Raw genomic sequence first — 15,639 nt, 5'->3', positions numbered from 1 at the left:
TACTGTCATCTCCAAAGTCTATTAAGTTATCCCCCCCTTTCAGTACAGATTTATCCTTAAATACTCTGACCAGCAGTTTTAAAAATTACAAGTGATAGCGTACCCACTACTGTATTATTATAGCAAATAATACATTTTATCCAAACCCCATTAAAACGTTGTGCCTTTTTCTGCATCTCCTGTTCCATGATTGTGGATTTGGGATGAAGAATGAGAAAGTGAGAACAAGTGAGAAAATCTGTGTGTTTAAAAGTCACAGCAAATGAGGATTTCAAATCAAGCGAGACAATGATGGATACATACTGGAGGGGAAATGGAAATCTATTTTCACTCAAATAGATCAATGGTGAGAAATGAAGTGCACATAAAGAGCATGATTGTTTTTAAAAGATAGCGTATTTGACCACATAGTTTGAAGACCATGGCAGTGGTTCCTTTAATGAAGTCTCTCTTCTGGTACAATACAGCCATAGCTTAGAGCAGAGGTAGGCAACCTGCGGCACACCAGCTGATTTTTCAGTGGCACTCACACTGCCTGGGTCCTGGCCACCGGGGGCCATAGTCTGGGGGACTATGCATTTTAATTTAATTTTAAATGAAGCTTCTTAAACATTAAAAAAAAAAACTCATTTACTTTACATACAATAGTTTAGTTATATATTATAGATTTATAGAAAGAGACCTTCTAAAAATGTATTACTGGCACGCGAAACCTTAAATTAGAGTGAATCAATGAAGACTCGGCACACCACTTCTGAAAGGTTGCTGACCCTTGGCTTAGAGTCACATGAGCTCAGATCACATATGCTGATCTTGTAGTAGGCAGACATTCAGATGAACAGGGTGGCTTGTGATGGAAAGCAAACCTTTCCCCCTCCTCTTCAACCTTTGGGAGCGAGGTGATGGGTCATGCAAGTTACCACCCTACAGCCCACATCTGCTATCAATTCCCAGGACAGTTTTCCTGTTCTCCTCAAGGCAGGCTGTGCAGCTTAGGGCTGAAATGACTCACCTGCACAACTCCAGATGAGACTGACAGGCCCTAAGCTATGACCAGGTTTAAAAATAAGTTACTTGGGAGTGAAGGGGGTGCCTTTCTGCCCTTTCCTGATCGCTGGAGTGTGGCTGGGGCTACCACCCACTCCAATCCCATATCTCAGGTCCTCATGTTGTTTTGATTTTTCTCCCTCGGTGACCTCCAGAATAGAACTGTTAAAGGGAAAGAGCAATACTTTAAGGCAGTGGCCCCCTTTAAAAGCTTCTTCCTCAGCTTCAATAGCCAGTGGAGAACTATCCCAGTCATAGGACATATATGATATTAACTATCTCAAGCAGAGATGAGCACTTGTCCTTCAAAATAAGGAGCAGCCTTTGTGGCCGAACTTCTTTAGACCAGCTGCCATATTTGGCAACGTGACGTTCAAGTTTCTAGTCAGGAAACTCTCCCCATGAAGCCACTAAGAAATCTGGATTTAGTTTGCATTTACTAAGCGAAAACCCTAATGGCTCTTCTGCAGAACTTAATTTGACTTGGAATTGAAGTGACATGTTTGAGACTTGCTATATTCAGACTGAACCCGTGCCAAAACAGCACTGCTAAGGCCAAGGGGATCAGTGATAGTTTTAAGATCTTAGATATCACAAATCATAAGGGATACAAAAATGAATGTCCCCAGATTGCCACAAAGCTGAGATTCAAGGTTTCCAACAAAAGAACAGCCATTGGCACTTCGCAAAAATCACATATTAAAACATCATTCTGTTTCCAATCCATCTTCCCCTTCTTGGCTTCAATGTCAACGTTATGTAGTGAGTATTAACACAAGACCCACGCGAGAGAGAAACTAATGCTTTACAACAACAGTTTTCAAAGTAGGCCTCACTAGCACCAGCCAAGGAGCCCATGGCTCTGCAGTCATCTCTGTACAAACAGCGGAGTTCAGCTGCAGGAGCCTGTAATTATGGCCACTTGTTTCATTGTACTGAGGTGACAGGCCAATATCATCAGTTCTACTCCCTGCTGCTCATTATTTGAAGGAAAAGGTTGGAACTGAGATCAAGATGGCCTTTAACACCATCCCTTCCACTTTCCTTCAAATAAGGTGTGAGATGAGACACAGATTACCTCGGTGGGGAGTCTGTGACTGCAAGCACACAGAAAATGCTCCCCCCACCCCAATTCCTGTGCTTCCCTGCGGGGGGGGAGGGGGGAGTGGGGAGAGAAGAACACATACGACCATGGGCGCAGATTTGAGGCCCCCTCCAAACAGAGATGAGACATGGGAAGGGGGAAACGGGGTTACGTGCCGCTGCCCCCCTTCATTTCTGCAAGTGCAGAGCTGCCTAGCTGAAGGAGGCTGTCTCTTGGCTCTACTGACTCTGCAGCTGAACACTGCCTCCTGGGTCCTAGTGCAGCTGTGTGTGCTGGGGGCCTTCCTGTTTTCTTGCAACAGTGAGTGCCCGCAGTGGAGCTGGGTAAGTGGGGGTGGGGGAAATGAGGGAAGAGGGCGTAAAGGGAAGAGGCAATGGAAAAGAAAGGGGGTGGAATGTGGGAGTGAGGGGAGGGGGATGGAGATGGAGAACAAGAGGGGGAGGGGAAATCGGGAGTCCGGCATGCAGAGTCCCCTCGGCAGCAACTGGGGCTCCCCGGTTAAGCAGGCCCATTGAACCCTCATCCTGACAAGCCCTACTCCCCTACACCAAGACCCCTCTGATAAGCTCCCCACCCCACAGATCCCCAATCAGCTGCATCTGGACCCCACCCCATCAAGCCCCACTCCCCCAGCACCTGGACTTCCCCACTGAGCCCCCACACACACACACAGACTCCCCCCAATGAGCCCCACCACCTTCACCTGGATCCCCTGCAGAGTCCCATTGCCCCTGACACAGAACCCCCCCAACGAGCCCCTGTGCATCCAGATTCCCACTGAGCCACACGCACCCAGCCTGCCCCACACACAGAAACCTCTCACCCCACACCTGGATCCCCCCACACTAAGCCCCTCCATTCTTTGATCCTGCTGGGCTGAGCCTGCCCACCCACACCTAGTGCACTTGGTGCAGAGGGACAGGGCCCCAGGGTGTTTCTGGGGCAGGCCCAGCCCTTGCGCTATGTCAGGGTCAGGTGCAACCTCACTTCCGAGTCCCTGTACCGCGGGATGTGGGGGCTTCAGGATGATCTCCCACCTCAATGCAAACAACAAGGAGGCTAGTAGCATCTAAAGACTAACAGATTTATTTGGGCATAAGCTTTCGTGGGTAAAAACCTCACTTCTTCAGATGCTTTCACTCTATGCATCTGAAAAAGTGAGGTTTTTACCCATGAAAGCTTATGCCCAAATAAATCTGTTAGTCTTTAGGTGCCACCAGACTCCTTGTTGTTTGTGTAGATACAGACTAACATGGCTACCCCGATACTTGACACCTCAATGCAGTCAGTGGCCTGTACTCCCTACTGCCATGCTGGGGCCACATTTATTTATGACAATGGCTTACCATGGCCGCATGCAAGCCGAATTCTGTTGCCTGGACCTGCGTCTGTGATCTCTAGCAGCAAAGCCACAGGCACTCAATATTAAGAGGCAAAATGCGACCTTGCACAGAAATCACATGTGCTATGTAACGTGAATAGTGTTGTTCACCGTGAAAGAGTATAAGCATTGCTCTGTAAAACGTATCTTTTTAAAAAATTCTCTCCTTTTTCCCCTTCCTCCAGCAGCTGCAAATTTTTCAAGTCTCCCTCCTCCGTCCCGAAGGCTATCTCAGATAAGGCGTCAGAAAAAGAGGACGCGAGACGAGATGTTTGCGGAAATCATGGAATCCACCCGCAGTGAAAGAGCTCATCTGAATGAGCGGAAGGACACGGTTTCAAAGTATAGGAAAGATGCCAGTGAAGGTGAGGGACCAACGTGAGTAGAGGAGAGACGCTCGAGATGAGAGGTGGCGACAGGAAGATCAGAGGAGGCAGGATGCAACGCTGGGGCTGCTGCATGAGCAAACAGACATGCTCCGGCGTCTGGTGGAGCTTCAGGAACGGCAGCAGGATCACAGACTGGCGCTACAGCCCCTGTATAACCCCCCTCCCCATGTTCCATAGTCTCCTCACCCAGACGTGTAACAACACGGGGGGGGAGGGGGAGGGGAGGCTCCATGCACCCTCCCATTCCACCCCAGTGGACAGCCCAAGCAAAAGGCTGTCATTTTTTTAACCTTTTTTTAGTTGCCTTTTCCTTCCCGCTGATCCTCCTCCCAAACCCCACCCAGGTTCTCTCCCTCTTTTTATAATCAATTAATAAAGAATAAATGATTTTTAAACGATAGTGACTTTATTTCCCTTGAAAGCAAGCTGTGATCGAAGGGGGAGGGTGGGTTCCTTACAGAGAATAAGTCAATAAAGGGGACGGGTTTTCATCAAGGAGAAAAAAAAACAAGTTTCACACTGTAGCCTGGCCAGTCATGAAACTCGTTTTCAAAGCTTCTCTGATGCGCAGCGCTTCCTGGTGTGCTCTTCTAATTGCCCTGGTGTCTGGTTGCGCGTAATCAGCAGCCAGGCAATTTGCCTCAGCCTCCTACCCCGCCATAAAGGTCTCCCCCTTACTTTCACAGAGATTGTGGACCACACAGTAAGCAGCAATAACAATGGGGATATTGGTTTGGCTGAGGTCTGACCAAATCAGTAACGATCGTCAGCAACCTTTTAAACGTCCAAATGCACATTCTACCACCATTCTGCACTTGCTCAGCCTGTAGTTGAACAGCTCCTGACTCCTGTCCAGGCTGCCTGTGTATGGCTTCATGAGCCATGGCATTAAGGGGTAGGCTGGGTCCCCAAGAATAACTATTGGCATTTCAACATCCCCAACGGTTATTTTCTGGTCCGGGAAGTAAGTCCCTTGCTGCAGCCGTTTAAACAGAGTAATGTTCCTGAAGACGCGAGCATCATGAACCCTTCCCGGCCAGCCCACGTTGATGTTGGTGAAACATCCCTTGTGATCCACAAGTGCTTGCAGCACCATTGAAAAGTACCCCTTGCGGTTTATGTACTGGGTACCCTGGTGCTCCGGTGCGAAGATAGGGATATGGGTTCCGTCCATCGCCCCACTACAGTTAGGGAATCCCATTGCAGTAAAGCCATCCACTTTGACCTGCACATTTCCCAGAGTCACTACCTTTCATAGCAGCAGCTCAGTGATTGCTTTGGCTACTTGCATCACAGCAGCCCCCACAGTAGATTTGCCCACTCCAAAATGATTCCCGACTGACTGGTAGCTGTCTGGCGTTGCAAGCTTCCACAGGGCTATCGCCACGCGCTTCTCAACTGTGAGGCCTGCTCTCATCTTGGTATTCTGGCGCTTCAGGGCAGGGGACAGCAAGTCACAAAGTTCCATGAAAGTGCCCTTACACATGCGAAAGTTTTGCAGCCACTGGGAATCGTCCCACACCTGCAACACTATGCGGTCCCACCAGTCTGCGCTTGTTTCCCGGGGCCAGAATCGGCGTTCCACGGATAGAACCTGCCCCATTAACAACATGATCTCCAAAGCACCGGGGCCCGCGGTTTGAGAGAATTCTGTGTCCGTGTTCATGTCCTCATCACTGTTGTCGCTGTGCTGCCATCGCCGCCTCCTCCTCGCCTCGTTGTTCTGGTCCTGGTTCAGCATAAACTGCACGAGAATGTGCAAGGTGTTTACAATGTTCATGATTGCTGTCTTGAGCTGAGCGGGTTCCATGCTTGCCGTGGTATGGCGTCTTCAGTATTCACCCAGGAAAAAAGGCGCGAAACGGTTGTCTCCAGTTGCTTTCATGGAGGGAGGGGTGAGGCTGTACCCAGAACCACTTGCGACAATGTTTTTTTGCCCCATCAGGCACTGAGATCTCAACCCAGAATTCCAATGGGCGGGGGAGACTGCGGGAACTATGGGATAGCTATGGGATAACTACCCACAGTGCAACGCTCCGGAAATCGACACTAGCCCCGGTACATGGACGCACACCGCTGAATTAATGTGCTTAGTGTGGCCGCATACATTCGACTTTACACAATCTGTTTCCAAAATTAGAATTCTGTAAATTCAGATTAATCCCGTAGTGTAGACATACCCAAAGTTATGGAGCAGAAACAGGACTATGGTGCACTGAATCAAAAGAACAATACATTTGAGAACACAGCAGCTCTGTTCCCCTATTTTTCAACAACAACAAAAATTTCTGAGCATTGGACATTTATCTATTTTCAAAATAAATTAAAGAAAAATGAGAACAAACAAGAAAACTTCTCTCACTCATCTCTGCGTCTTCTTCAGTACCTCCCCGCATCAAGGAAACAGTTTAACTAATCTTGTGCACAGAACAACTGTTCTCTCCTCATTCAAATTTTTCCTCAAAAAACTTTGCTCTGAATTACACTTGTGGAACAAGACAGAATTCAGCCCTTCAGCTTTTTATTTCTGCATGTAAAACTGATATTCACTCACCCACTGAGCTACAGATAATAAATGAGGTAATGAACATATCAAAAATAAATGCCAGTTACGCAAAAATAATTTGATTTGGAAACACTAAGTACTATCCTGAAAACCCTTGGCTACATTAAGTTTTACTGGCAACTGTATTACGTTTGTACCCAAGCAAAATTAATGATCAAGTATTCAGAATATAAATTTTTTTGGGAGAGGAAGCATTTTGTTTCGATGGAGGTCTGAGGTTACTAATGAAACTAAATCCAGGTTATAAATTAAGAAATTGTTTTTAAACAAGTTTGATTTCTAAAATAACAGCAATATACAAATAAAACCATTTTCACTAAAAGGGAGCACAGAAATGTATTGGCCTATTCTCCTCTGAAATTCAATTTTCCATTGACGTTTTGCTTTCTCAAAATAGAATGACAGCACTTTTTTGGAAATATTACACCTACACTTCTATTCTAAATAAAAAGAGTGATGATCTGTGACAGACTAAAGCAAAGACATTTAAATATGAAGCACATATGGCCAGTGGTGCTGGAACAATTTTTATAATGATGGTGCTGAAGGCAGAAACCAGGTATTACGGTTATTGATAGGGCTGTCAAGCGATTAAAAAAATTAATAGCGCTGTTAAACAATAATAAAATACCATTTATTTAAATATTTGTGGATGTTTTCCACATTTTCAAATATATTGATTTCAATTACAACACAGAATACAAAGTGTACAGTGCCCACTTTATATTTACTTTTTATTATAAATATTTGTACTGTAAAAATTATAAAAAATAGTATTTTTCAATTCACTTAATACAAGTATTGTAGTGCAATCTCTTTATCATGAAAGTTGAACCTACAAATGTAGAGTTATGTACAAAAAATAACTGCATTCAAAAATAAAACAATGTAAAACTTTAGAGCCTACAGGTCCACTCTGTCCTACTACTTCTTCAGCCAATTGCTCAGACAAACAAATCTGTTTACATTTGCAGGAGATAATGCTGCCCGCTTCTTGTTTACGTCACCTGAAAGTGAGAACAGGCGTTCGCATGGCACTGTTGTAGCTGGCATTACAAGATATTTCCGTACCAGATGCGCTAAAGATTCATATGTCCCTTCATGCTTCCACCACCACTCCAGAGGACATGCGCCCATGCTGATGATGGGTTCTGCTTGATAACAATCCAAAGCAGTGCAGACCAAAGCATGTTCATTCTCATCATCTGAGTCAGATGCCACCTGCAGAAGGCTGACTTTCTTTTTTGGTGGTTCGGGTTCTCTAGTTTCCACACAGGAGTGTTGCTCTTTTAAGACTTCAGAAAGCATGATCCACACCCCGTCCCTCTCAGATTTTGGAAGGCACTTCAGATTCTTAAATCTTGGGTTGTATGCTGTAGCTATCTTTAGAAATGTCACACTGGTACCTTCTTTGCATTTTGTCAAATCTGTAGTGAAAGTATTCTTAAAACGAACAACATGCTGGATCATCATCCGCTATAACATGAAATATGTGGCAGAATAGGAGTAAAACACAGAGCAGGAGACATACAATGCTCCCCCAAGGAGTTCAGTCACAAATGTAATTAACACTTTTTTTTTTTTTTTTAAATGAGCATCATCAGCATGGAAGTATTCTGGAATGGTGGCCAAAGCATGAAGGGGCATACGAATGTTTAGCATATATGGCACGTAAATATCTTGCAATACTGACTACAAAGGTGCCATGCGAATATCTGTTCTCACTTTCAGGTGACACTGTAAATAAGAAGCAGGAAACATTATCTCCTGTAAATGTAAACAAACTTGTTTCTCTGAGGGTTTGGCTGAACAAGAAGTAGGACTGAGTGGACTTGTAGGCTCTAAAGTTTTACATTGGTTGTTTTTTTTGAGTGCAGTTATGTAACAAAAACAACAACAAAATCTACATTTGTAAGTTGCACTTTCACAACAAAGATTGCACTACGGTTCTTGTCTGAGGTGAATTGCAAAACAGTATTTATTTTATCATTTTTACAGTGCAAATATTTGTAATAAAGATAAAGTGAGCACTGTACACTTTGTATTCTGTGTTGTAATTGAAATCAATATATTTGAAAATGTAGAAAAACATTCAAAATATTTAATAAATTTCAATTGGTATTCTATTTTTAACAGTGCGATTAACACTGCGATTAATAGCGATTAATTTTGTGTAGTTAATCGCGTGAGTTAACTGTGATTAATCGACAGCCCTAGTTATTACTACTTCAAGCCAAGGCACCCAGTTCCAGCACTTATGCGTCCTTAATTCATACAGTTGTGAGAAAAGCAGAGGTTTGAGTATCAACTATTATTTTACATTTTCCAGATTTTTCAGTTATGCCACAACTGTTTTATTCAACAATATTTTAAATTAGCTAAAGCCTAATTATTTATTCACCGAGAGTGAAAAACTGTAATGAACTTGCTGCTTTTAAACAAACTGAGCTCTATCACACTGTGAATGTGATACTGTATAATTTATCTAAGGAGGGGAGGGATAGCTCAGTGGTTTGAGCATTGGCCTACTAAACCCAGGATTGTGAGTTCAATCCTTGAGGGGGCCACTTAGGGATCTGGAGCAAAAATTGGTCCTGCTTTGAGCAGGGGGTTGGACTAGATGACCTCCTGAGATCCCTTCCAACCTTGATATCCTATGATTCTGCATCTGAATTTTTTGAACAAATTTTCTTTGTAATCAGCTTTTAGAGTTATTCAAGAGAAAACAATCTACCCTATATTTTCTATTATCCATAACAGGTAGAAATCTAGTAGCAATTACCAAATAATATACAGTGGTATAATTACTGTGAATTTTAACTCAGCTGTGTGCTCAATTAACTATAATGGTTTGTCTATAAAGTAGCTGGGCAATTAGTCTGCATATTCTACAAAGAAAGAATAATTTTAAAGTTTTTCAATAAACATCCACACCAGATTTTTATACTTCAATATTTAATCCCTTTAAATATGTTTTCTACAACTATGTTTTAAATCTAGAACTAGAAAAAGGATCAGGCCTTACTTGGAACTAATCATTTACATGGAGTACAAAAAAACCCCAATTGTTAGTTTAACACTAAAGCTGAGAAATCAAGTGCAAAAGTTAAGGTTGCTCCTGCAATATTAACCATTGCTTTGAACATACCTAATAGTATGTGTTTGTCTTGTTAAACAGTGATATATTTTGTGTTATTAATGTAGGATATCAAAAGCACAAAGCACGTAACATGGCTCTGGTTAATATCGCAGGAAGAACTTCAATTTTGAACTTCCTGCCATTCAATTTCTCAACCTCCTTCATGTTTCTTTAAATACTATTCTTTGCATTTAGGGCCAGATTGTGGCCCACTTGTACAGCACTACAAGGTGCCCCATTACTACTTATTACACTACTCACAGCACAGGTGGTGAAGCAGCCTCTATAGAAGCACAGAGCATAATTAGATTGGCATGTCAGAAAACATACACTAAGCTAGGTACAGAACCAGTGAAGTTTACACTTTTCCCAGATCAGCAGTCAGACTGAAGGTTTGTCTACACTACCGCTTAAGTCAATGTAAATTACATCACTCGGGGTGGAGGGGTGTGTGAAAAAGCCACCCCCACAAGCAATGCAAGTTACATCAACCTAAGTGCTGTCCACACTACTGGTATGTCAGTGGGAGTCACTCTCCCGCCAACATAGTTGCTGCCTCTCGCTGAGGTAGAGTAATTATGCCTCTCCCATCAGCATAGCCCAGCTGCATTGGTGCAGCAGAGCTGATGTAGCACAGTAGTTTAGATTAGCCTTGAGTCACAATCTCTCTCCTGAACGACTCCAGACACAGTGCAACAATGCATAATCCCTATCTCAGGGAAGATCACTAATGCACAAACTAGCCCTCATTTTCCCTGATATTTTTAAAAGGAACAAATTCCAGAACTATTTAGTTCAGGGATATTAATAAGCCCACAATCTTCACCATAAAAATCAATAAAAATTATGTTAATATAGAAGCTAGAGTGAGATCGATCACGAGACATTAAAAAAAGGTCTTTTTTGCCAATCCCTTGTTTCTACTAATAGAGAATTTGAGTGATCCCAAGGATCCCATTTTCAGAAACAAGTTAGGGTAGTCCAGGCCAGCATTATCTTCTCCTGTAGCCACAACCCTCTCAACAGCTACTGTTGAGCACTCAGGTGATATGCAAAGCAAGATGACATCCCCTTTATGGCTCCTTTATGTACAAATTGCTCCTCCCCTTCTTTCCCAGCCCCAAATGTTTCTGCTTATTTATTTACATTTGAAAAAATCAGATCCAAAATACGCATGTTTTTGCTGCAGGATTTTGGCAATAATGCACAATATCAGAGCCCTCCAACATAAAGGGGGAGAAAAGTCAGTTTCCTAAATGAAATTAGCAGTTACATTTATACACATTCATGCAGATTACAAATCTGGAAAAGAACAGTCTCAAGAGTTTCTTGGTGGTCCATACAGATATCAAACCAATAACAGAGAAAATGTTGCTGCTGATACTAATGGTAGTAGTTGGGCCAGTATTTCATTGATGTTAGCAGTTTGGGGTAAAATGCTATATATTCCTGGATAACAAAATCTTAAAGATCTTTAAGAGAAGACTCACTGTCTCTCATTAGTCAAATGAAACTGCAAGATCACTCACTCAACTAAAACCACATCTCAATTCAATTTAACTTTTTGAACTACAGTTTAAAATTGTTTTTCAGAATCTTTATCTCACTAAATATATATATATGAAATTGAACACATAAATCTGACTTCCTGCCAGAAATGCGCTCATAACAGATCAGGTTACTTATCAAGTTACAGAGCTCATATGTTTGATGGTATGGGAAGAAACAGCTCTTCTGATTGCTATCACTGTAGCTAGAAAGAATATTCCTTTGAAATGGGTGGGCTATGTTCCTTTTAATTTTAAATCTTCCTGAATTTGAGTCTTCTTATCTCATAAATTTTTCATAGGTCAGTTAGCACCATTTTTGTAAAAATTACCAAAATTTCTACATAAACTGCCTAAAAGATATGACTGTTCATCCTTTGACTAAAGACTAGAACACAATATTCTTTGCCTAGTTATTTATGCCATTTCATATTTATTTTTTGTTCACACATTGACCCTCTTGGGGTAATCTGATCTTCGAAGGCACAAGGGTCTGCCCACATGGATCTGACTGCAGCAGCAGATACTTTTTTAGTAGTTGTGTTTTCATAGTACTTGTTTTTCCAGATATATGTGGATTTACATCATGCCTGCAAGTATCATCTTAGTTTGTTTTATATATTATATAGGCTGTTTGAAAAATTCAATAAAATATCTGAATTAAAAACAAGGTAAATCATGACATCTTTCTACTGATAAAAAAAGGAAGGAAGAACTTTTAGTAGATAGAGGGAAAGAAAAGTTTTGGTCAACTTCATATATTGTAAAAGAATAAAGTGTACTTTTTTCTCTTGCATCTTATCTTTAAAGTATTTGTTTTGTCTATACTCATTGTTCTTCCTGTAGCTAACCAGCTGACTGTATTTCTGAACAATAGGTATAATGTAAGACTAAGCTCCATTTCAGTAACAGCATAAGTGCAAATACAGCTACAATAGCAACTACCATTACCATTCACAATCCGGTTTTGTAAGAATTAAAGAAAAATTATAATTACCAGTTTATAAGAGCTTTTGTTTAAAAGTCATAATTATGGTTACTATTGCTAAGTCACTGACTTCCCAACATCTAAGAGCAAGCTTCTGTAACTTTTTGTGCATGTATTCCCATCGACTTTCATGGGACTATTGGAATGAGTAAAGATTGCACAATCAGGACAGAAATGTACATATGTTGCTCCTTTTATTGGGAGTTCTGAAAGGAATTTTTGTAAATAAGAGCCTCATCTCCAGCACTGATACCTTCCACAAAACTACAATAAAGGGCAGATAAAGCCTAGAGACTGCTGGGAAACTACCAAAAAATCTTCAGCTAAAAACAGTCAATTGTTAAGACCAGTAATCTGCCTCTGTTGTCTGGAAATTTGGATTGCCTGACACACTGCACCAATGCGTTAGTACTAATGGCAGAAACTTCAACTCCGTTCTAGGGAGCTGCATAATAGTCCTGTTCGAACAGACTGTAACTATCATCCATTTCCTTGATTTCTAAACAACATACATATAGTTTGGTAAGGCATAAGAAGTGTTTTACTACGCAACACACACTTCTCCTTCACTAAACTGTTCCAGTGATGAAAAGAAGAAAGAAACCTACCCAATATGCAGAATACATCAGCAAGGATGGAGGACATGTCATCCCGAAATTCCTAACAAAAACAAAAAAGACAGTAAATGCAGGAATACCACAATGTGTCATTAGAATATTGTAGTCTATTGTTTTAATAAAGAAATAGAGTCTTGACAGAAATGTAAATTTAGATCCACTAACATTACTCTTGTTAAATCAATGAACAGGAGTGGTTTAACTATCTATTGTGCCTGATGTGTTTGGTAAAATACAAAAGAAAATATTAATACAAAGGAAACCATTATCAACTGAGCTGAAAAGTACTGAAAGAAAAATCCAGTAAGAAAAATCTCAAAGACAGTTAAACTCATGTCTGAGGGTATGGCATAAGTTTTAAAAGTGCACTGAATTAGAAATGCTATTATTACAGGTTGACAAGGCACGCTCATTGTAAGTCCCTGTTTTCAAGTGCTTCTACAATTCAGTTTTGGAACTAAGTATTTTATATTTATTCTTCAACCCAAAGATGCCTTTTTTGGGTGCACAATTAAGATTCAATTAACCTGGTTTTGGTTCTTTTTGTTATGCTAAGGGATGGTGATACACAGTTAAATAGAAATGACATTCTGCATGCCTTAAGAATATTCCCTTGCCTGAACAGCATATTGAAGAATATTTTAAGCCAGCTAACTTTGAAAAAGTTTTGATTAATAATCAAATTTAAAATTATTTTAAGACTGTACTGTGCATCAACAGTACATTGATTTTCCTAAACATAAACATCCCAAGTTTACAGTTTAAGGCAGTTCCACAGCCAGTTGTATTCATTTTGATAATTATTTAAAACTGTATAGTGTCACAAACAATTCAAAGTTCTGACTTTTGCACTTACAAAATCTGAACCATAATATCGTTTTTAACTTATATAAACATATAAAACACACATTTCATTAAAGTTAAAATGACTGAACACCACTTAACAATAGTGACTGTTTCAGAAGTGGTGTAAATAAGGGGTGGACTGTCAAAGGCACAAATGACAGTCAGGTATCCTAAGTCAAGAGAATGTAGGTACCCTAAATGTCATTTGTGCCTTTGAACATCTCCCTTAATTTCTAAATTAAAAATCAGAGAATTTAAGAAATGGCTTCATGTAACAAATCATCTGCCAAACTGACACCATACACTATGCACCCAAACACTAACACACAGATCTTGGGGTTCCCGTTTCACCGTAGGACAGTGTTTCTCAAACTGGGGCCGCCGTTTGTGTAGGGAAAGCCCCTGGTGGGTCGGGCCAGTTTGTTTAGTCCGCAGGTCCGGCCAATTGCGGCTCCCTGTGGCCGCAGTTTGCCGCTGCATGCCAATGAGAGCTGCTGGAAGCGGCGGCCAGTACGCCCCGTGGCCCGTGCCACTTCCAGCAGCTCCCATTAGACTGGAGCAGCGAACCGCAGCCAGTAGGAGCCACGATCGGCCGGACCTGCGGACGTGGCAGGTAAACAAACCCGCCAGGCCCGCCAAGGGGCTTTTCCTACACAAGCGGCGGCCACAGTTTGAGAAACACTGCCCTAGGATAAGTATATTGAAAAGCCAATGCCATATAAATCAGGGTAGATTAAAAAAAAATTAAATTAAAAATAAAAAGGTTGTTTTAAATTAAATCATACATGGTTTTCTTTTTAAAAATAAATCTATTTAAATTTGAAATTGAGAATCTATGTTAATTACTAAACTTACTTTAAATCTATTATATCATTTAAATAAAAATAATATTCAGTGCATGTTTGCTGCCAGAATGTAATGATATTCATACTACTGAACTGGTGGAAGTTGTTGGGGTAGCCTATAGCAGTGGCTCTCACCAGGTGTATGTGTACCCCTGGGAGTACACAGAGGTCATCCAGGGGGTATATCAACTCATCAAGATATCTGCTTAGTTTTACAACAGGCTACATAAAAAGCACAAAAGTAGTCAGTGCAAACTAAAATTTCATACTTGTTTATACTGCTCTATATACTATACACGGAAATGTAAGTACAATATTTACATTCCAATTAATTTATTTTATAACTGTATGTTAAAAATGAGAAAGTAAGCAATTGTTCAGTAATAGTGTGCTGTGACACTTTTGTATTTTTATGTCTGATTTTGTAAGCAAGTAGTTTTTAAGTGAGGTGAAACTAGTTTTGTGCATTTTTGATTGAATTCCAATTTCCATCCAAATACAGCTGGGCACAAATCCAAAACAATAATCATTTAGTAAATAAGAAATGCGTCACTCACCATTTTTTTACATAATAAAGTAGTAAAAACTTAGAATCTAATTAAGTGCACATTAGCTATACAATTATACAATATGAGAAAAATGTATTTAGATATAGCATATCCTTCAGGGTCAGCAAAAAGAAATACCAAAATTAGCATAAAGGCTGTATTCAGTTGCAAATCAATATGTTTTAAAGGTTACCAACCAGTGAAAATCAACCTCTCCTTAGGAAAATAACTAAAAAGCACAACAGCCAAACAAAATTAAAACAGGTTATCTACATTAATCCACCTTTTTCCCTCCCTCATAGCTTCAGTCCTGAGGTATTTTTAAATATGTTGGAAATTTAAGTGAGCTCCACATAAATCAGACCTAGCATTAGCTAAAAAGCCCACAGCGCTATTCTATAGCTACCCCAAACACCCACTCCTCCCTCCTGAACATTCTAGTATCTAAACTATTTTCTATAGTAAAAGTACCGATTGTAAAAACTGAAAGGCTTCGCTAGCATTGTGGGTACACAAAAGAACCATAAAGTTAAAAAATATCCAAACTTCCCAGTCAAGAACGAGCTTGCATTTGAGTACCATAGTCCCCCACGTATGTCTATAAAACATTTGTTTCTCTCT

General features: G+C 40.8%; 1 protein-coding gene across 4 annotated transcripts in view; it reads right to left on the bottom strand.

Annotated features, from left to right (window-relative positions):
- The window catches only part of THOC2 (THO complex subunit 2), a 110,159-nt gene that overhangs the window by 81,234 nt on the left and 13,286 nt on the right, over positions 1-15,639 (bottom strand). For all 4 annotated transcript variants that reach the window (XM_065556644.1, XM_065556645.1, XM_024109693.3 and 1 more), the window contains exon 4: positions 12,771-12,822. In XM_065556644.1, coding sequence (XP_065412716.1) covers positions 12,771-12,822 — 52 coding nt within the window. The remainder of the gene's footprint in view (positions 1-12,770; positions 12,823-15,639) is intronic.

Source organism: Chrysemys picta, chromosome 9 (assembly GCF_011386835.1).
Source record: "Chrysemys picta bellii isolate R12L10 chromosome 9, ASM1138683v2, whole genome shotgun sequence".
In the NCBI taxonomy this organism is placed as follows: Eukaryota; Metazoa; Chordata; order Testudines; family Emydidae; genus Chrysemys; species Chrysemys picta.
The sequence above is the reverse complement of the archived record's forward strand: the minus strand, read 5'-3'. Positions and strand labels throughout refer to the sequence as shown.